This window comes from Bufo bufo, chromosome 1 (assembly GCF_905171765.1).
Source record: "Bufo bufo chromosome 1, aBufBuf1.1, whole genome shotgun sequence".
In the NCBI taxonomy this organism is placed as follows: domain Eukaryota; kingdom Metazoa; phylum Chordata; class Amphibia; order Anura; family Bufonidae; genus Bufo; species Bufo bufo.
The window spans coordinates 279531830-279553364 of record NC_053389.1 but is presented as its reverse complement, the minus strand read 5'-3'; the positions used below and the strand labels follow the sequence as shown (position 1 = coordinate 279553364).

Below are 21535 nucleotides of genomic sequence, written 5' to 3'. Positions count from 1 at the left end.
TCCTCCAGCCCGGCTCAAACCTCAAATCCCAGCACAGCCCTAAGTTCACAGTACTCAGACTCCTGAGCTCCACTGTCAGAGGGAGGTAAATCCACACACCTGGCAGTGCTGGCTGGTTTTTAAGCCTGGCAAAACCCGGCCTGGAACATGGGGAGTAGTCACCCACCCAGCACTTTGACTACTCCCAGTAAGAGCCGTCCCGGATCAGCTATGACAGCCATGCTAACTCTCAAGGTGTCAATTAGCAATAGCTGCTGCTGACACATAAAATACCGGCTCTTACTTCACTGAGACTAGGAACCTTAGTGACACATACCTTCTATCCACGATAATTCCAGGTACCTTCTTACAGTATTTACAGTTTTGTTTTGTTTTTTATCCTCTGAAGGGGCATAACTACTGTGAGGGGGCAAATTATCTAGCATAACTACTGTGAGGGCGCACATAATCTGTCATAACTACTGTGAAGGGGGTTACATAATCTGTCATAACTACTGTGAAGGGGGCACATAATCTGAAATTACTACTGTGAAGGTGGCACATAATCTGTCATAACTACTGTGAGGGCGCACATAATCTGTCATAACTACTGTGAAGGGGGCACGTAACCTGAAATTACTACTGAGAAGAAGGCACATAATCTGGCATAACTACTGTGAAGGGGGTACATATCTGGGCATAGCTATTGTGAGGGGTGTAAGGGATAGTCTCTCTTTCAGGGGGTCGCACTCACAGACATCTTCACAGACACCAGGATTTAAGGGCCAAAACTGTGTTTTATTGCAGCACATCCGCGTAAACATAAACAGTTGTACAAAATAAACTCCCGCCCGTCTGGGCTCTACCTAAACACATAGGTTTCCCTGACTCACCTCTAAGTACCGCTTAGTGTCAGGGTCTCAGGCTCCAAACCTTAGCAGGTTCCACTCATTAAATATCAGTCAGGGGAGAGATCACGCTTTGCATAGCCTTGTGGCCCCTCAGTCCTCCTGACTGAGACCACACACAGAGCCGTTGCTCCAGTATCACAGACACTTCTCCCTCCTCAGACTGACCAACTCTCAGGCGCTTTATGCCAGCCTGATTAGAGCAGGCTTCACCTGCGATCACCTCAGGTAGAAAGGAAAACCCGTACTGGGAGGGTGTGGACTGGCAACTCCCTCTACCAAGGTTAGCCACCAGTCCAAGTAAAATCCAGCCCAGAAAATGTATACAAAAATGTCTCAGCAAACTATGCTTTGCTGAGACTACTGCCACTCTCTGAATTTTATCTGTCTCACCCATCTGAGGTACCTGAAGTGGGACAACACACCTTCCAGCACTGTTCACATTACCACAGGGGCCATGTATCTGGCCATAGCTACTGTGAAGGGGGCACAATGTGGATATTACTACCGTGTGCTGTCACAAAGGGGCAAGAATTATTATGTGGGGGAATGAAGGGGACTGGGTGTGAATAATTATGTTTTGGGTGGAGTTAGAGGCGTGGCCTAGTATGAAACAATTTCCACACATATTGACCGTCTTTGTGTTTTTCAAAAGTTGAGAGGTATGCAGCTCCCCTGTACTCTAGGTATGTGAGGAGGCCGCTGGGGGTCATTATACTATGTGAGGGCCATTGACCCCCATTGCCCTCATACAGTACAATGACGCCCCCCCCCCCCCCCCCCTCAGTGGCCACACACACAGTATAATGACTCCCAGTGTCCCCTATTCATTATTCAGGTTAAATTGCCTTGTTGACACTTTGAGATAAATAAGTGGGTTTTGGGTTGCAGTTTAGGCACTTAGTCTCTAAAAGGTTCATCATCACTGCTCTACAGCATACTACAGTACAGTGTTTAGGGGTATGTAAGAATACATTCACATATTCTGCAGCCGGATTCCACAGTTCACCGTCGGATCCCCATTGACTATAATGGGGTGCAGCGGTGATCTGGACACATTCCGGCACAAATGCCAAGTTTTGGACAGACAAAAACTGTTGCATGCCAACAGCTGCATTTGTGCCGATTCAGTCATGTCACAGATTGGAACATACCCTAGGCAAAAAAGTATACATAACAGCAGGATCAGACTACACAGCAACTACTGCAATTAACACAGGCACATGAGCCTGAATAAAAGCTGTACACCCCAAAAGCAAAGAGAACCTGGTTGCATATTATGATTTTATTACATGACACGGAGGCTCCTATTGCATTCTCTTTCTTTACTGAAACTTCTATAGCAGCACAGAAAAAGAAGAAAAAACTTTACCACACAGGGTAACCATGGCAACAAGCCCTCCCCTAACCCAGTATAAGAGTCCTGGCATCAAATATCTCCTCCTCTTTCTTTGCTGCTCCACATCAGATAAGTAGCACTTTTTTCTCTTGTGTAGCTAGATACAGTATATATATACTGTGATATTAATTTTGATATCTGACAGGGGGGGTTTTCTCCCCTTTCTGGGGTCTTGTTCCTTTTATCTAGGTTCCGTTTTACTGTGCCCTGCTGTGGTTTTATTATCCTTTTGCCTGCGCTTCTGGTTATTTCCCAGAGATTGTTCCCTTTAGTCTGCCTTCCCCCTTATTCTTATTTGTTTTTCCTCTCAGCGCTTCAGCGTTCAGCGCTTCCCCCCTTCTCCCTTCCTTGCGGCGCTCACCTTATTCGGCCGCTGTCTTCTGCTTCTGAATCCACTCCCCCTCGCCATCGTTGCCCGCCCTTCTTCTTCCCTGCTCGCTTTCCCGCTTCTTCTCGTCGGGCGGCGCGCTCTATTCAGTCCTACCCGGAAGTCTCGTTTGTTCTCGCGAGACTACGCCTGTCTGTCCCTTCAGATACCGGATTCGGCTGCTCCGATCTTCTCCTGCCGTTCACGTCTGTGAAGGAGCTTTAGTATTTATACTTCTGATATATTTTCTTACAGTTTATTGTGCCTACAGTCGGCTATAGCCTATTTTATTCATTATGGCTGAGGGAAATATTATTAACCCTTCCCTACCTGGGGGCCCTGAGGAGGTTGTATCCCCTCCTTCTCTACTCCATAGTGCCCCTGCTGTTTCTATGCCTCTACAGGCTTCTGATTTGCAGCGTTCTGTTACTGCTGCCATTCAAGCCGCCATGGGCTCTGTATCCAGCGCCATATCCTCCTCTATATCTGAGGTGCTTAGGGGTCATTCTTCTAAACGTCAGCATCGCCCTGCCCGTCAGTACAGTCACCCTGTGCCTGAGCCCACCGCCTCCAGAAACCCTATGACTGGTGTGCAGAAATCCACCATTGAGAGCGCGCAGATATCGCGCAAAAGAGCCCATGCCCGCCGGGCAGAAAAGGCGAGGCCTTGGAAATGCGCCAGAGCGCAGCCAGAACCCGATTCTGAATCGGATGTATTTTCTGATGAGGAGGCTAGTTTACAGGATGTTTCTTCTGCTGAAGAAGGGCTTGATTTTGTAGACGAGGTCCTCCCGGGCACCTCTTCCACCTTGGTGGACCCTATGGTCTCTCCTGCCCCACCCCCTACTTCTACTTCAGCGGTCCTAGACCCATCCGGAGAGTCCCTCTTTGACCCTGATGCTCTGCATCACCCTCGCTCTGCCGAGTGGCTGCCATCTGATCATGTGGCTAAATACTTGGAATCCCGGGTTCGCCATCCCTTATCCAAGGAGGCGAGAAATAAATTACGGGCTGAATGTCCCAGGCCAATTATTCCTAACAAAGTGGGCGAAACACCTTCGGTTGATCCGAAAATGACCCAGTTCCTGGCCAAGTCCGGGTGGAACCCGCGTAGGGGTTTGGAGTCGGCCCTGAAGGCCTGTCAAGATAAATTGCTTGACGTTTTAGGTCCTCTGACCAAAATATTTGAGATGGCAGAAGCTGCCAGAACCCAAAACCTGGCCATTGACCCAGAGGAGCTTAGTGGATGGGTTCAGAGAGCCGTGTGTATTACCGGCAATGTCAATACCTCTCTGTCCATCGAGAGGAGAAAGGCCATATTATTTAAAATAGAGCCGAAGCTCTCAAATTTGGCTCTTACTGAGACCGGCAAGGACGCCCAGGGCCTTCTATTCGGGGACTCCTTTATTAAGGACCTCGGCCGCTTTGTAGGGGCCTTCACTGCACTCGATAAGGCTCAATCGTCCATGAAACGTGTTTTCCATGGGCGGGTCTCTTCTAGGGCCGGCAGCTCCAGGGGCCGCCTGTCCGGCCGTGCATCGTTCCAGTTTTGCGGGTCGAGGCTCCTACCCATTCCGTGCCTCCCAGGACTCAAGACAGCCTCCGACATTCTTCCCGTCCCGTGGTTCCTCTTGGAGATCCAGAGGCCCCAGAGGTTCTTCCTACCGTCGACCCCTTGGTAAGTCATCCTCTGTATTCTTCAGCAATTTGGATAGGAGGCAGACTCCATCATTTTTCCCATGTTTGGTTGACTGTCACCACAGACCCTTGGGTCCTAACTACGGTTCAGGGGTTTCATATAGAATTGATTGTTCCATCTGTTCAGATTCCTGTTCCCCATCCCGTTTGTCTTCCATTTCAGAAACAACGCCTTCTACACCTGGAATTGTTTTCTCTTTATCAGAAGGGCGCGATAGAGCGTGCTCCCCCTACTCCTGCGGGTGTCATCAGCAGCATCTTCCTGGTGGCCAAGAAGGACGGCCAAATGCGGCCGGTAATAAATCTCCGTCCCCTGAATCACTATGTCCGCTACCGCCATTTCAAAATGGAGGGCATTCATCTTCTCCGGGACATGCTCCTCTTCAACGATTGGATGGCCAATCTCGATTTGAAAGACGCCTACCTGACGGTTCCGGTAGCGGATTCTTCCAGGGACCTGTTGCGTTTCCATTGGTGCGGCGAAACTTGGAGATTCACATGTCTTCCATTCGGCCTATCATCAGCCCCTTGGTGCTTCACCAAGCTGATGCTGCCGGTTGTGGCCTTCCTCCGCAGTCGGGGAATTCGTCTAGTTATTTACCTGGACGACATCCTTCTCATGGCCCAGGATCGCAACCATCTTCTGGAGCACCTGTCGACTTCTATGGATCTTCTCTCCCGGTTAGGTTTTCTCATCAACCGGGAGAAATCTTGTCTTGTCCCGTCTCGTTCCATGGAGTTTCTGGGCTTCCGAGTCGACTCTGCCTCAGAGTCCCTCAGTCTTCCTTCCGCCAAGGTTCGGTCTATTCGCAGGGAACTTCACCGGACGTTGACTCTCCCTCAAGTCTCGCTACGCCAGCTTGCCCGAGTGATAGGCCTTCTATCCGCTTCCATTCAGGCGGTCTTCCCGGCTCCGTTACACTACCGAGCTCTTCAACACCTCAAACTTGCACACCTTCGTGCCGGTGCTACATACGAGGACCTGATTTTTCTGGACAGAGAGACCAAGGATGAGCTTCGGTGGTGGATCCACAATCTGGAGGCCTGGAACGGCAAGGCTATCTTCGGCCCGCTCCCGGACTTCACGATAGAGTCGGACGCCAGTCTCTCGGGCTGGGGTGCCTACTGCAACGGGGTGACCACTGGCGGGCGTTGGTCTCCTGCAGAGACGAATCTGCACATCAATTCTCTGGAGTTGCTGGCTGGCTCCTTCGCGATTCGCAGCTTTACGAATGGTATGGCCAACGCGTGTGTGAGACTGCGGATGGACAATATCTCGGCGGTGCGTTATGTCAACGCCATGGGAGGAACACGCTCTTCAGCTCTTTCCCAACTAGCGAGGGACTTCTGGGAGTTTTGCCTGGAGAAGGACATCAATGTTGTGGCAGAATATCTTCCGGGTTTGCACAACACTCACGCAGACTGGTCCTCTCGTTTTCTGGTGGACTCCAGCGATTGGAGATTAGACGTGAAGATTTTCTCTTCTATTTCTTCTTGATGGGGTCCCATGTGCATCGACCTTTTCTCAGCTTCCGAGATTCTACAGCTGGAGACCAGACCCGGACGCGGAGGCGGTGGACGCTTTTCTCCAGAAGTGGACCAGTCGTCTGTCATATGCGTTCCCACCGTTCATGATGATCCCTCGAGTGCTTGCTCAACTGCGTCTTCAGAGAGCCGAGATGGTCCTTCTGGTTCCTTTCTGGACTGCCCAGTCGTGGTTCCCTCAACTTCTGGAGTGTCTGATCCAACCTCCCTTGCTCCTGCCGTCTCTCCCGGACCTTCTACTCGATCCGTCAGGTCACCAACATCCGCTCGTTTTGGACGGGTCTCTACGCCTGATCGCGTGCAGAGTTTCAGGAGTCCCTGGGACGTCTCTGAGGTTCCGGAAGCAACTAGACGCCTTTTGGAGAGCGCATGGGCTCCAGGGACTAGGAGATCCTACCGTGCTGCCTGGCGATCTTGGTCTGACTGGTGCCTGGCAAGGAACTTGGATCCCGTATCAGCCCCTGTAACTGAGATCTTGAAGTTCCTCACTTCACTGTTTGAGTCGGGTAAGGCTTACCGAACAATTAACTTGTTTCGTTCTTCCATTTCTGCCTATCATTCGGGTTTTGACGGTCGCCCAGCTGGGCAACACCCCTTGGTCTGTCGTCTTCTCAGGGGTTCCCGTCTTTCCCGTCCACCTCATCCTCGATTTTCTTGTACCTGGGACGTTTCCTTGGTTCTTTCCCTTTTTTCTTCCTGGCCCTCCAATGAGCAGCTCTCCTTGCGACAGTTGTCTGCAAAGTTGGTCACTTTGTTTTGTTTAATTTCATGTAAGCGGGTTTCCGATGTCAGGGCCTTAGATTATGATGCTAGGTCTTTTACGCCTGAGGGTGTTGTTTTTAACATTTCGCGGCGTACTAAAACCAACATTAGATCGGTTTCTTACCCTAGCTTTCCCGAGGTTCCTGCCCTTTGTCCAGTTGCGTGCCTACAGGTATATGAGGCCCGCACGTTTCCTCATCGCTCTTCGGCATCGCCGGAATTATTTCTGTCGTATCGGCGTCCATTTGCTCCAGTCACTTGTGTTACCTTATCCAGATGGGTTAAGTGGATTATGTCCTTAGCGGGTGTGGATACTTCTGTGTTCACGGCTCATTCCACTAGAGGCGCTGCTTCTACATCTATGGCGGTTGCTGGTGCCCGTTTGGAGGATATTCTTCGTGTGGCTAACTGGTCTCGAGTTTCCACATTTCATGAGTTTTATTTCCGTCCATCCACTCATGTATTTTCTTCTGTTATTAAACAACTTTAAACTTGCAATAGGAGCCTCCGTGTCATGTAATAAAATTGCATGATTTTCCTAGTTTATGACGTAAAGTCATGATTTTATTAAGGACACGGAGGCGAGTATTGCCCCTCCCATATTTATATTCTCCCACCCTCATTGTCTATTTTATGGTATTTTTATGATATTATTATTATTACTGTTATGCTATATCATACTTCAGGTTGCTTAATATTTATTTATATTCTTATTCGGCTTTACTACAGTACTGATCTGCTCTTATCGCTATGCAGTACATTAGACTTGCATTGATCTTACATTATCTATGTTCTCTTGTCTGTTTTTTCCTTAGGATAACAACACTGGCGTTCTTGGTGCCTGAGGTCAAGTTTGGCTCTGTTGCCTGGTCTCTACTGTCATCCCTGTTTGATGTTTTCGGATTGGGTTCTTCGGGTTTGGATTCGGTCCTGCTGTCTTCACGGTTTTGAGGATGTGCCTTCATCAAAGAAAGAGGAGGAGATATTTGATGCCAGGACTCTTATACTGGGTTAGGGGAGGGCTTGTTGCCATGGTTACCCTGTGTGGTAAAGTTTTTTCTTCTTTTTCTGTGCTGCTATAGAAATTTCAGTAAAGAAAGAGAATGCAATACTCGCCTCCGTGTCCTTAATAAAATCATGACTTTACGTCATAAACTAGGAAAATCATGCAATTATACTGCCTAGAATATATTGCGCTAATATATGGAGTCAGAGAATACTGATAGCATGTAACTTTTGGAGGACAGTATTTTTCTGTCTTTTTTACTTGTAGCAAGGACACATGCTTGGTTGGTCGGTCAAAGAGCCTAGTGACTAAATAACCCGAAACCAGGGGTGGACGAGAAAGTTAAAGTGTCCCTGGAAAAAAAACACTAAAAGTGGCCCCATGTTGTAGGAAGGTCTAAATTGACTGAAGGCAAGACAACACAAGTAGGCAGGACCAGAAAAATACCACCCCAGCAGAACCAAATACTACAGGGCAGCACAAAACACTGAGGCCCCTGCTGCAGTACTCAACTATAACACCGTCCTGAGAACAGCAAGGCACAAGTGGCCATCAGCCAGGTGCATAAGTACTTGATGCTCCTAGTATTAAATAATGCTGAGAGCATCATATCATTATGTACCCAGCCGGCGGCCGTGAGGTGGCTCCTTGGTCGTCAGCCCACCTGGAAATTTTCCTGTAGAGTCTATGGTCAGTCTGCCCTCGCCTGAACAATTTTATTTGTCTTGTGTAGTTAAATTACTGTACAAGTATTCAGTTCAGAATTGAGTTCATAACATTTATGAGGCTGACTGACAGAAGCAGCAACTCAGTCGAAAGAAGGATGTGGTTATAGTTTGAGGTCATATTATACAAGTTTAACACCTTTGCTGTGCTCTGAGATCTTCAGATAACACTTCATGAGCTCCACGTCCGCTCACTATGTCTGTTTCATACCCTCTTTCTTTTGACTTTTCTTCTTACTGAGCTCCTGGTGACCAACTGTTATTGTGCTGTCCACATGTATATTTTTAGATTCATTTGATCGTCATTGTGAGTAGAGGATTATGTGTATATGAAGATCTCAGGGTCCCCCTATGACCCCGGGAGCAGAGGTTGATGTTCCAAATGAATAGTTCAGTCATATTACAACAGCCACTTATAAAGAGGTCTCAACAGAAAAGGAGAACTTCTCCAGCCAACTTCAAGTCAAGGGTCTTCATCCTCACTCACACCTCACTCAACTATTATGAGCATCGAAATGGGGTAAGTAGATGGGGTAGAATAAAAATAGGGGTCTGTTAGGGTTGAGCTTGGCATCCAAAGATTTATTTTACCTGAAGTCAGACCAAAATCCTAATAATGTTTTTTTTTAAGAAGATCAGATGGTGAGAAAAACTAAAAACCCTTAAAAAAGTCTGCACATCTATCTTGTTCTGGTGACCCATCTTGTTTGGGTCATCTATTTTTTATAATCCAACAATATGGTTCTAAATCTGATTAACTTTTGTCATGTCCTTTTTTTATGTTTAATGTTATATTATTCCCTCATCATAAATTAGGCTGTGTTCAAATCAGCATTCTTTATTTCCAGTTTCTCAGTTTTATGAGCAAGAAAAAGAATATAATGGAAGAATATAGTGCTGTTTCTGTAAAATAACAGAAAGAAACCTGAAGGACCCTATTGACTATAATGTGGTCCACCGGTTTGTGTCACCAAGAGTCGTTCAATTTTCCGGAGGGAAAGGGGGGGTCAGGTAGGGGGAGTCACGTTAACTGATTAGAAACCACATTATATTATAGCCCTTCTTGTCTAACACCAGTAATTGTTAGAAACTCCAATGTTGTATCTGTTGGGGATTTCAGCATGAGGAAGTCGAGTTGTGATGTCATTATTGTTGTCAGTGGAAAATGCTTAGCATCGTAACCGCATTAGTGTACATATGGGCTGCCATTCAACTCTGTTACAAGGCCAACTGTAGAGTTGCAAATACTATATTATACATAGTTAACTTAATTACTTACATAATTTAGTTACTGCTCACTTAAAGCCACCTTCTGGTTAAAAAAAAATTAACTATACAAAATCTATGCTTAATCCCTTTGTCTAGCATCTTGCAGTCCCCTCTTCTAAAATGGCCACCAGTCTCAAACTACTTCCTATGCTCTACATGCACTATACAAAGGACGGAGCTGTTTCCAGCACAACTACTCCAAGACAGTGATGGCCAGTTCGCATTGTTCGCCCGCGATCATATGCGGGTTGCCATCTTTTTTCACATGTCCGGCGAGGCACAGGTAAGCCCTTACCTGTGCCTGTGCGCGAGCCGGTCTGAAAACAAATGCGGTCACCGGGAGCAGGCAGTTCCGAGAACAGCCTGATGAAGCCCCCGGTGGCTGTTCTCGGAACTGCCTGCTCCCGCGGACCGCACTTGTTTTCAGACCGGCTCGCGCACAGGCACACGTAAGGGCTTACCTGTGCCTCGCCGGACTTGTGAAAAAAGATGGCAGCCCGCATATGTTCGCGGGCGAACAATGCAAATTGGCCATCACTGCTCCCAGACAGTTTATCGGCTGGGAAAGTTCTTTTGGGAAACCCTCCCCCCATCCTGATCTGATATTAATGTCCTGTGGATAGGCCTTCAATATAAAAGCCCTTTAATTCCTCACTCCTCAAGTGTCACTACTCCACAGTCCTCTTCCAGTGTATGTTTGCATTGGCCAGAGCTGTGATCTGGGGTACTGTCTCAAGACCACTGCAGAAAATCAGTGGCGGTTGGTAAGTAGTAACGGTGACCAATGCATTATTTCACTGCTCATAGACTAAGGCTTATTGCACACGAACGTGGCCGTATTGCGTACCGCATTTGCGGATCCGCAATACACGGGCATCGATCCGTGTGCATTCCGCATCACGTATGCGGACCCATTCACTTCAATGGGTCCGCAAATCCGGAGATGCGGAATGGTGCAGAATGGGAGCACGGAACGGAACCCTACGGAAGCACTACGGAGTGCTTCCGTGGGGTTTCGTCCCGTACTTCTATTCCGCAAAAAGATAGAACATGTCCTATCTTTTTGCAGAACGGCCAGATCGCCCCACGGTGGGTGTTCGTGCATTGCGGCCCACAATGCGCGGGCAGCAGCACGGCCACAGGGCGCACACGTTTGTGTGCAAGAGGCCTTGGGGGGTTCAAATCACGTTCTATGCCTTCGTTTCACATATACGTTAGGGAACAAAGGATACAAAAACGAAGCACACCACGTTCTTGTATTCTGCAGAGTAGTAAAAAATAGTATATGATTTTTTTTTTTTTTTAGAACTCTATGTTGAACAGATGCAAAGTCCGAGCGGCGGCCGAGACGGATCGAGACCCATTCAACTTGAATGGGTGCGCATCCGTGATGCGGGGAGCACACGGCCGATGCCCGCATATTGCGGACCCACTGTTTGCGGGCCGCAATGCGACCACGGCCGGGCAACGGCCGTGTGCATGAGGCCTAAGGCACGTTTTTTTGTATACGTTAAGCGGATGGGAAAAACATGATGTGAACCCACCCTGAATGCCAGTAAATACTGTGTGGAATCGCTGTGGCCAGCTAATTTTTTTTCAAATAACCTGTTTTTAATCCTTTATCTTTTTGAAAAGTAATATAATGAGCAGTGGACTTCAAATACATTATACATAAAAAGTATAGATTATATAGGAGGAAAGCCAACTAGTGCCCATATTATAAATAGTAACACAGTAATTATAAGGTAATTATCGGGTAATCAGCGGCACCTATACACAGGCAGATGGTCGTGCGTTTCTATGAACACCTGTTGGCGATGATCTGGTCAACCCTCGGCCAGTGTACTACAGGCTTCAGCCCTTAGAAATGCGGCTATGTGCTTATCTGTACTAGGCACTCCAGAATAAAAGAGGTTTTTGTATTTGATCACTACATTAACAAGTAATAATTAAAGAACCTTTAAAATGAACCTGACAACATTGCAATACCTCTCTGATTCTGGCCATGCAGGAGTTTGTTCGCTGTAATATATAGCTCACACTCCTCCAACAAAATAAAGTTTTCCCCCATCAATCTGCACTCAACACACCATAATGACAGTGAAAACAGAATTTTACCAACTTTTGCTAACTTATAAAAAAAAAACTACGAAGAAAAAGGGAGAGCCAATACCGATAACCTGTGAACTTTCAGGCCATAGCCGATAACTTATACCGATATTCTGTGCATTTTCATTTAAAAAAAACAACATTATTCTGTTACAGCGTTCAACACAGGAGATTTTTTTTTAATATAATTGAATAGTTTGGACTTTTCGGACGTGGCAATATGTGATATATTTATTTATTGTTTATATATTTTATATTTTATATGTAAAATTGGGAAAGGGTGTGATTTATACTTTATATTTAGGTGTTAGTTTTTTTTTACTTTTTATTTAATAATTATTTCCCCATTTAGGGGCTAGAACCTGGGATCTTTGATTCCCTTGTCATATTGAGGCCTCTTGCACACAAAAGTTTTTTTTTCCGTTTCCATTCCGTTTTTTGCATTCCATATACGGAACTATTCATTTCAATGGATCCGCAAAAAAAACGGAAGGTACTCCGTATGCCTTCCGTTTCCGTATTTCCGTTTTTCCATTCTGTTCAAAGATAGAACATGTCCTATTATTGTCCGCATAACGGACAAGGATAGTACTGTTCTATCAGGGGCCAGCTGTTCCGTTCCGCAACAAACGGAATGCACACAGACCGCAAAATACTGGAAAAGCCATACAATCGTGTGCAAGAGGCCTCACCCTGATAGAGCTCTATTAGGGTGAATAGGACTTCACACTCTCCCTGCTGCCCTGTGCATAGTGCACACGGCAGCAGGGAGGTTACCATGGCAGCCAGGGCTTCAGTAGCATCCTGGCTGCCATGGTAACCGATCAAAGCCCCAGGATTACACTGCTGGGGTCCGATCAGAAGCTGCCACTGCCACCAATGAAGAGGAGGGGAGGGCACCCTGTGGCCACTGCCGACTATTATTTTAATACTGGGGGGAGGCTGGGGGGCACACTGCGCCACCAATGATTTTAATACTGGGGGGTGGGGGGGAGGGCGCACTGCGCCACCAATGTTTTTAATACTGGGAAGGGCGCACTGCGTCACAAATGATAATTTACGTTTAATACAGGAGGCTGGGTGCAAAATCACACAGCCGGCACCCTGCATCTGACAGGGAGCTGCGATCAGGGGCAGCAGTTAACCCCTCAGGTGCGGCACCTGAGGGGTTAACTACCGCTGATCGCAGCTTCCTTTCATAGAGGCTGGGCGACGGCTATGTGATTCTGCACCCAGCCTCCTGTATTTGCATTAAACGTTAAAGAGGACCTTTCATGGGTCCAAACATAATAAACTAAGTAGCAGAACATGTAGGGGTTAATGCAGGGATGTCCCTGCACTTACTATTATTTCTGTCCGGCGCTCTGTTGCGCCGCTGTGGCCCCGGTTACATTCTCCCGCGCTGTATGCTAATCACTAGCATCGGAACACCAGGGAGGAGACATCAGTTTCTCTCCCTGGGCGTTCCTTCTCCGTGGCTGTAGCGCTGTCCAATCGCAGCGCAGAACATCACAGCCAAGGAGAAGGTGAGTTTTTTTTTCTCCCTGGCTGTAACGCTCTGCTCTGCGATTGGACAGCGCTACAGCCAAGGAGAAGGAACGCCCAGGGAGAGAAACTGATGTCTCCTCCCTGGTATTCCGATGCTAGTGATTAGCATACAGCGCGGGAGAGGTAACAGGGGCCACAGCGGCGCAACGGAGCGCCGGACAGAAATAAAAGTAAGTGCAGAGACATTCCTGCATTAACCCCTACATGGTCTGCTTCTTAGTTTATTATGTTTGGACCCATGAAAGGTCCTCTCATTGGTGGCGCAGTGCGCCCGTCCCTCCTCCTCCCGTCTCTCCTCATTGGCAGCGCGGCACAGAAGGGAGGGAGAGAGTGACTCCTTCTTCCCTGTGCTGCTGAGGGAACATAAGCGTGCTGACAGCAGCGCGCTTATGTTCTGTGATAGCGCGCTGGATGCATTATCGGCAAATCGGCAAGGTTAGATGCCGATACCGATAACTTTGAAAATCATGAATATCGGCCGATAATATCGGTAACTCCGATAATTGGTCGATCCCTACTAAAAAATAAATAAATACATTTTGCATGAACATAAATGTTCAGACCCTTTACTATAACACTAGAAATTTAGCTCTAGGGTCTCTACTTTCTCTTGATCATCTTTGAGATGTTTCTACATCTTGATTGGAGTCAAACTGTGGTAAATTCAGTTCATTGGATATGATTTGGAAAGACACACCTGGATTTTATGTCAGGTTTATGCACTTTTTACTATCAGGTAACTTCCTGTCTAGCTGTCTTACTATTTGAGGGCTCATGCACACCAACTTATTTTCTTTCCATGTCCGTTCCGTTCTTTTTGCGGAACGTATGCGGAACCATTAATTTCAAGGAGTCCACAAAAAAACGGAAGCTACTTCTGTTTCCGTATGTCTGTTCTGCAAAAAAATAGAACATGTCCTATTATTGTCTGCATTTCGGACAAGGATAGGACTGTTCTATTAGGGGCCAGCTGTTCTGTTCCGCAAAATTTGGAATGCACATGGACGTCACGTCATCCGTATTTTTTGCGGATCTGTTTTTTACGGACTGCAAAATTACATACGGTCGTGTAAATGAGCCCTAAGTGTCTTGCTCCAGAAGAACAGCGTACCTTGATTAAAAAGTTGATTGGACAGGGGAAAACATATAATAAAAGTGCAGAAAATGATCGGCTGCTCAGCTAAAATGATCGCAAATGCTTTAAAATGGCAACCAAATCCTGAAAGATGTGGAAGAAAGCTAAAAACTACCATTCGAATGGATAGAAGAATAGCCAAAATGGCAAGGACTCAGCCAACAATCTGCTCCAGGAAGATCAAAGATGGTCTAAAGTTACCTGTGAGTACTGTTACAATTAGAAGACGCCTATGTGAAGCCAAGCTATCTGCAAGAAGCCCCCGCAAAGTCCCACTGTTGAAAAAAAGTTGTTCTTTTTGGGTCTAGTGGCCGGAGACAGTTTGTCAGACAACCCCCAAAAACTGAATTCAAGCCACAGTACACTGTAAAGCATGGTGGCGCAAGCATCATGATATGGGGATGTTTCTCATACTACGGCGTTGGACCTATTTATCGCATACCAGGGATCATGGATCAGTTTGAATACATCAGAATACTTGAAGCGGTCATGCTGTCTAAGGCCTCATGCACACGGACGTTTTTTTTGCGGTCCGCAAAACGGATTTCCGTTGTTCCGTGATCTGTGACCGTTTTTTCATCCGTGGGTCTTCCTTGATTTTTGGAGGATCCACGGACATGAAAAAAAAGTCGTTTTGGTGTCCGCCTGGCCGTGCAGAGCCAAACGGATCCGTCCTGACTTACAATGCAAGTCAATGGGGACGGATCCGTTTGACGTTGACACAATATGGTGCAATTGCAAACAGATCCGTCCCCATTGACTTTCAATGTAAAGTCAGGAGTCCCTAAAATATACCATCGGATCGGAGTTTTCTCCAATCCGATGGTATATTTTAACTTAAGCGTCCCATCACCATGGGAACGCCTCTATGTTAGAATATACCATCAGATTTGAGTTAGATCGCGAAACTCAGATCCGACAGTATATTCTAACACAGAGGCGTTCCCATGGTGATGGGGACGCTTCAGGTTAGAATATACTAAAAGAACTGTGTACATGACTGCCCCCTGCTCCCCCCCCCCTGTATTTAACTCATTGGTGGCCAGTGCGGCCCCCCCTCCCTCCCCTGTATTTAACTCATTGGTGGCCAGTGCGGCCGGCCCCCCCTCCCTCCCTCCCTTGTATTTAACACATTGGTGGCCAGTGCGGCCGGCCCCCCCTCCCTCCCTTGTATTTAACACATTGGTGGCCAGTGCGGCCGGCCCCCCCTCCCTCCCTCCCTTGTATTTAACACATTGGTGGCCAGTGCGGCCGGCCCCCCCTCCCTCCCTTGTAATTAACACATTGGTGGCCAGTGCGGCCGGCCCCCCCCCTCCCTCCCTCCCTCCCCTGTATTTATCCGTTGTCCGTCAAAAAAATAGGACAGGTCTTATTTTTTGGACGGACAGGAAACACGGATCACGGATGCGGCTGCAAAACGGTGCATTTTCCGATTTTTCCACGGACCCATTGAAAGTCAATGGGTCCGCGAAAAAAAACTGAAGACGTAACAACGGCGGCGGATGCACACAACGGTCGTGTGCATGAGGCCTTATGCTGAGGAGGAAATGCCCTTGAAATGGGTGTTCCAACAAGACAACGAATGACCCCAAACACACCAGAAAACGTGAAACATGTTGGTTCCAGACCAACAAGATTGACGTTATGGAGTGGTCAGCCCAATCCCCGGCTCTTAATCCAATAGAAAACTTGTGGGTGACATCAAAAATGCTGTTTCTGAGGCAAAACCAAGAAATAGAGAAGAACTGTGGAATGTAGTCCAATCATCCTGGGCTGGAATATCTGTTCACAGGGGCCAGAAGTTGGTTGACTCCAGCAACACAGATGTACAGCACTTCTCAGTGGTTATACAACTAAATAGTAGTTAAGTGATTCAAAGGAAAGCAAAATCTTCAAACATTTTTCAGTTTATATAGTGAATGTTTGAGTTTGTAAAGAAGAATACAAACACTGCTATTATTTTTAACAGTCTAAGGCCTCATGCAAACGACCGTTTTTCGGGTCCGCATCCGAGCCGCAGTTTTTGAGGCTTGGGTGCGGACCCATTCACTTCAATGGGGCCGCAAAAGATGCGGACAGCACTCCGTGTGCTGTCCGCATCCGTTGCCCGTTCCGTGGCCCCGCAAAAAAAAAAATAACATGTCCTATTCTTGTCCGTTTTGCGGACAAGAATAGGCATGCCTACAATGGGTCACCCGTTCCGCAAATTGCGAAGGCACACGGGTGGCTTCCGTTTTTTGCAGATCCGCGGTTTGCGGACCGCAAAAAACGGCACGGTCGTGTGCATGTAGCCTAATATTCACTTTTCTTTTTTTAGAGGAACAACACAAATTTGATATATTTTTCTTCATGCTTTGATTTGGAATAGAATGTGTAGTGTTCCCAATGCATTTGTGTGTATGGAAATACAGTAAAAGCTATTAGAAGGATTTTGAGCTTTATTCACTTTTTTAAACAGACTGCTATTATTTTGAACACAAATGTATATTCATATACCTGTATTTACTGCCAGGGAGGTGTATATTTGTATCATCTTCAGTGTATGCACTTTACCACTTTGCTATTTTTTATTGTTATTATGACATTGATTAATTAAATACTGTATTTTTGGCCTATAAGGCTACTTTCACATCAGTGTTTTTCTCGGATCCGGCAGGGATCAGCAAAAGCGCTTCTGTTATGATAATACAACTGGCTGCGTCTGTTATGAACGGATCCGATTGATTTAAAATGAACAAGACGGATCCGGCACTAAAACTATTGTAAGTCAATGGGCGCCGGATCAGTTTTCTTTCGCGTCTGAGAAAACGGATCTGGCACCCTTGACTTACATTGTTTTTCATACCGGATCCATCTTGATCAGTATCCCATGATGCACACAAAAACGCTGTTTGCAGCAGTTTTGTGTTCGGCATGGGAACGTAACCAAACGGAATGCATTCTGATGCACTCCATTCTGTTCAGTTCAGTTTTGTCCCTATTGACAATGAATGGGGAGAAAACTGAAGCGGTTTCCTCCAGTTTTGAGTTCCTATGACGGATCTCAATACCGGAAAGGAAATATGTGAAAGTAGCAAGACGCACTTTTTTTCCCCCCAAAGTCGGGCGGATTTGTCAGTGCATCTTATGAGTGAATACTAATGAGCACTTCCATTATGCACAGGAAGACCAGGGAGCAGTGAATGTAGTGCTCTTCAGGTGGGCCCTGTAGTCACTGCTCCTGGTCTTCTCCTGCAGGGCTCCGAACGCTGTGCTATGACCTGCACACATGCTGTGTGATGTTGGGTCACAGCAGAGCGTGGCAGGAAGTCTAAGAAGAGCACTGGATCTCAGGAGCAGTGGCGGCGTCTGATCTGAGGTCTGATTTAGGGTCTTATTCACATTTGGGCTCTGATTTGAGGTCTGATTGGGGGTCATTCACATTGGGGGTCTGATCTGAGATCTGATTGGTGGTCGTTTTCACATTGGGGGTCTGATCTGAGGTCTGGTTTGGGTCTCTCTTGACCATTGGAAGTTTAAGCGGAGGTCTGAGTGGGGTCTTATTAACATTGGGGTCTGAGCTGAGGTCTGATTGGGGATATTAATAACATTGGGGGTTTGATTGGAACTCTAAGATGAGGTCTTATTAACATTAGGGGTCTGATCTGAGGTCTGATGAAAAATATTATTTTTCTTATTTTCCTCCTCTAAAACCTATGTACGTCTTATGGGCGTCTTAGGGTGAAAAATACGGTATATTTTATATCTCTCTATCGTATGGTAATTATTATAGGTGCTTATATCTGTAGAAGAGTAAATATTTCTGCTGCACTGATATTTCTCAAGAGAAAAGTGGCCTTCATAATTCTTAAATGGAAGAAAATTGGAATACCCATGATTCCTAGAGCTGGCCGCTCCACCAAACTAAGTAATTGAGGGAGAAGGGGCTTAGTTAGAGAGGTGACCAAGAACCCAATGGTCACTCCTTTGTGCAGATGATCGAAACATCCAGAAGATCAACCAACACTGTAGCATTCCACAAATCTGGGCTTTATGACAGAGCGGCTAGAAAGAAGTCTCAGTAAATGACACATGAAAGGCCATCTGGAGTTTTAAAATAAGCACCTAAAGGACTCTTAGACAGTGAGATCAAGATACTCTGCTCTGATGAAACCATGGCTGAACTTTTTGGCCTCAATTCTAAGCGTCAAGTCTGTAGGAAACCAGGCACTGCCCAATACCACCCATACAGTGAAGCTAGTGTTGGCAGCATCATGTTGTGGGGGTGTTTTTCAGCAGCTGGGACATAGAGACTGGTCAGGGTTGAGGAAAAGCTGAATGGAGCAAATTACAGAGCAATTCTTTATGAAAACCTCATCCATTCTGGGTGTCAGACTGGACAGATCAAAACTGGTGCAAAAGAAAACTGGCTTAGTTTCCAAGAGCAACCAATCAGATTCCACCTTTCATTTTTCATAGCTGATTCGGAAGATGAAAGGTGGAATCTGAGTGGTTGTTATGGGTAACTAAGCCAGTTTTTTTTTCCACCTGTCTAATAAATCTCCCCTAATGATCCTAAGCACACAGCCTAAGGCCTCTTGCACACGACCGTATGGCTTCTTCAGTATTTTGCGGTCTGTTTTTAATGGATCAATTTTTCTGTTTTTTTGTTTCAGTAGTGCCATTCCGTTTTTCCGTTTGGTTTCCATTTGTGATCTGATCTTTGCGGATCGCAAAGGGAAACGGAAGCATACAATAATGTTTAAACGGTAAGTACATAAAAAAAATTGGGCTAAGTATAAAATATTCAATAGATGGTTCCGCAAAAACTGAACGGATACGGAAGACATACGAATGCATTCCATATGCATTCCATTTTTTGGCGGACCCATTGACTTGAATAGAGCCACGGACGTGATTTGCGGGCAATAATAGGACCTGTTCCATCTTTGAACGGAACGGAAATACGGAAACGGAATGCATACGGAGTACCTTCCGCTGTTTTTGCGGACGCATTGAAATGAATGGTTCCGCATACGGCCCGCAACTTGAATGGAAACGGAAAAAAAAAAAACGTTTGTGTGCAAGAGGCCTAAACAACACAGGAGCAGCTTAGGGAATGACTTGAATCCAAGCAAACATCTTTAGAGAGACTTGGAATTGGCAGTCCACCGCCGATCCCCATCCAGCCTGACAGTTTGAGAGGATCTGCAGAGAAGAATGGCAGAAAATCCCCAAATTCAGGTGTGCAAACCTTGTGGCATCATACCAAGAAGACTGGAGGCGGTAATCGCTTCCAGAGGTGCTTCAGCTGAGTAAGGACTCATGCAAACAAACATATTTTCTTTCCGTGTCCGCTCCGTTTTTTTTGCGGACCGTATGCGGAACCATTTATTTCAATGGGTCCGCAAAAAAAAAAAAAAATGAAGTTACTCCGTGTGCCTTCCGTTTCTGTATGTCTGTTCTGCAAAACGATAGAACATGTCCTATTATTGTCCGCATTACAGACAAGGATAGCACTGTTCTATTAGAGGCCAGCTGTTCCGTTCCGGAAAATATGGAATGCACACGGACGTCATCTGTATATTTTGTGGATGCGTTTTTGCGGACGGACCGCAAAATACATACGGTCGTGGGCATGAGCCCTTAAAGGGTCTGAATAGTCATGTCAATTAAAAATTTTAGTTTTTCCTTTTCAATAAATAAGTAACGATTTTGAACATTCTGTTCTCAATTTCTCATTATGGTGGGATATTGAGGACAGAATTATGGGGAAAAACATTATTATTATTTTTTTATTGTGGCACAAGACCGCAACCTAACAAAATGTGAAAAAAGTAAAGGGGTCTGAAAACCCCAGCACCATAGGGACTCTTTCACATAAGCGAATTTTCCATCCAGATGTGATGTGTGTAGCAAACGCATAACATCCAGACTGAATCCTGACCCATTTGTTTCCATTGTTTTTCGCACATCGTGTCTAGGAGGAATTACAGAGGAATGACATAATGCAGACAATGTACCACATTTATTTCGTAAGGAATACAGTAAACAGGAAAGCTGACAAGTGTTTTTTAACCACAGATATGTATACAGTATATTAGTGATGTGTACAGTATATTAGTGATGTGTACAGCATATTAGTGAGTTAGAGCCTACAATAACCCAAAAACCGAACCTCACTCACCAACTTACTGCAACTTGTACAAAAAAAGAGCAAGGATTTAACAAGGTAAAAAAATCTCATTTTATTTGTTATAAATCACATGAACATTACAGGTGAGACTCAAAAGGGACAGAACATGGAGACTGGGCCACAAAAGGGCTCTGCAATGTGGAGAATCACAATGGGGGATAATGTGACCTCCTGACAAAGCCTACGTGGCGAAACACGTGTTGAGGTCGAAGCAGTGGGGGAACTGTGTCACCATTTTTCAGCAGCAACATGGGTAGGTAACATGGTATCTGTATTAGGGTGGGACTAGTGACTTACAGTTATTGTTATATGCCATCTTTATGAGTAGTATTGCACCGTCCAATTATACCCTACAGCATCCATTTCTTGGACGCTGTGAATAAGAGCTAGGTAGTTGTTCAACACTAGGGGACAGCAATTGCACCCGCAACTACTCCAATGTTCACAGCTTCTGTTTATTGTCTGTTACCTGCTGTATATGGTCACATTATCCCCCATTGTAATTCTCCACATTACAGAGCCCTTTTGTGGCCCAGTCTCCATGTTCTGTCCCTTTTGAGTCTCACCTGTAATGTTCATGTGATTTATAACAAATAAAATGAGATTTTTTTACCTTGTTAAATCCTTGCTCTTTTTTTGTACAAGTTACAGCATATTAGTGGACAAATTATAATGTTCTAATAACAGGTAAGAAATCAGAATCACATACACTGTAAGCTGATAATACCGCCAGCTTACTTCACATACAGATGGAAAGCGTGAGAAGCCTTCAGTGTGACGCCCAATGCCACATCCAGGTTAACCTTATACAGGAAAGCAGAGTTTTCATCAAAGTCGTTGTCTTGTTAAATGCCAAGAGTTGCTTGCAGTAAGTTAAGCGTACAGTAACATTTTTGTTATCTAGTATACC

At 45.9% G+C, this 21535-nt stretch overlaps 1 protein-coding gene across 2 annotated transcripts in view; it reads left to right on the top strand.

Moving 5' to 3' along the window:
- Positions 1-8581: 8581 nt before the first annotated feature.
- ITK (IL2 inducible T cell kinase) overlaps positions 8582-21535 on the top strand; it is a 139948-nt gene continuing 126994 nt past the window's right edge. For both annotated transcript variants that reach the window (XM_040439984.1, XM_040439993.1), the window contains exon 1: positions 8582-8909. In XM_040439984.1, the coding sequence (XP_040295918.1) occupies positions 8763-8909 (147 nt within the window). In that variant the 5' untranslated portion in view covers positions 8582-8762. The remainder of the gene's footprint in view (positions 8910-21535) is intronic.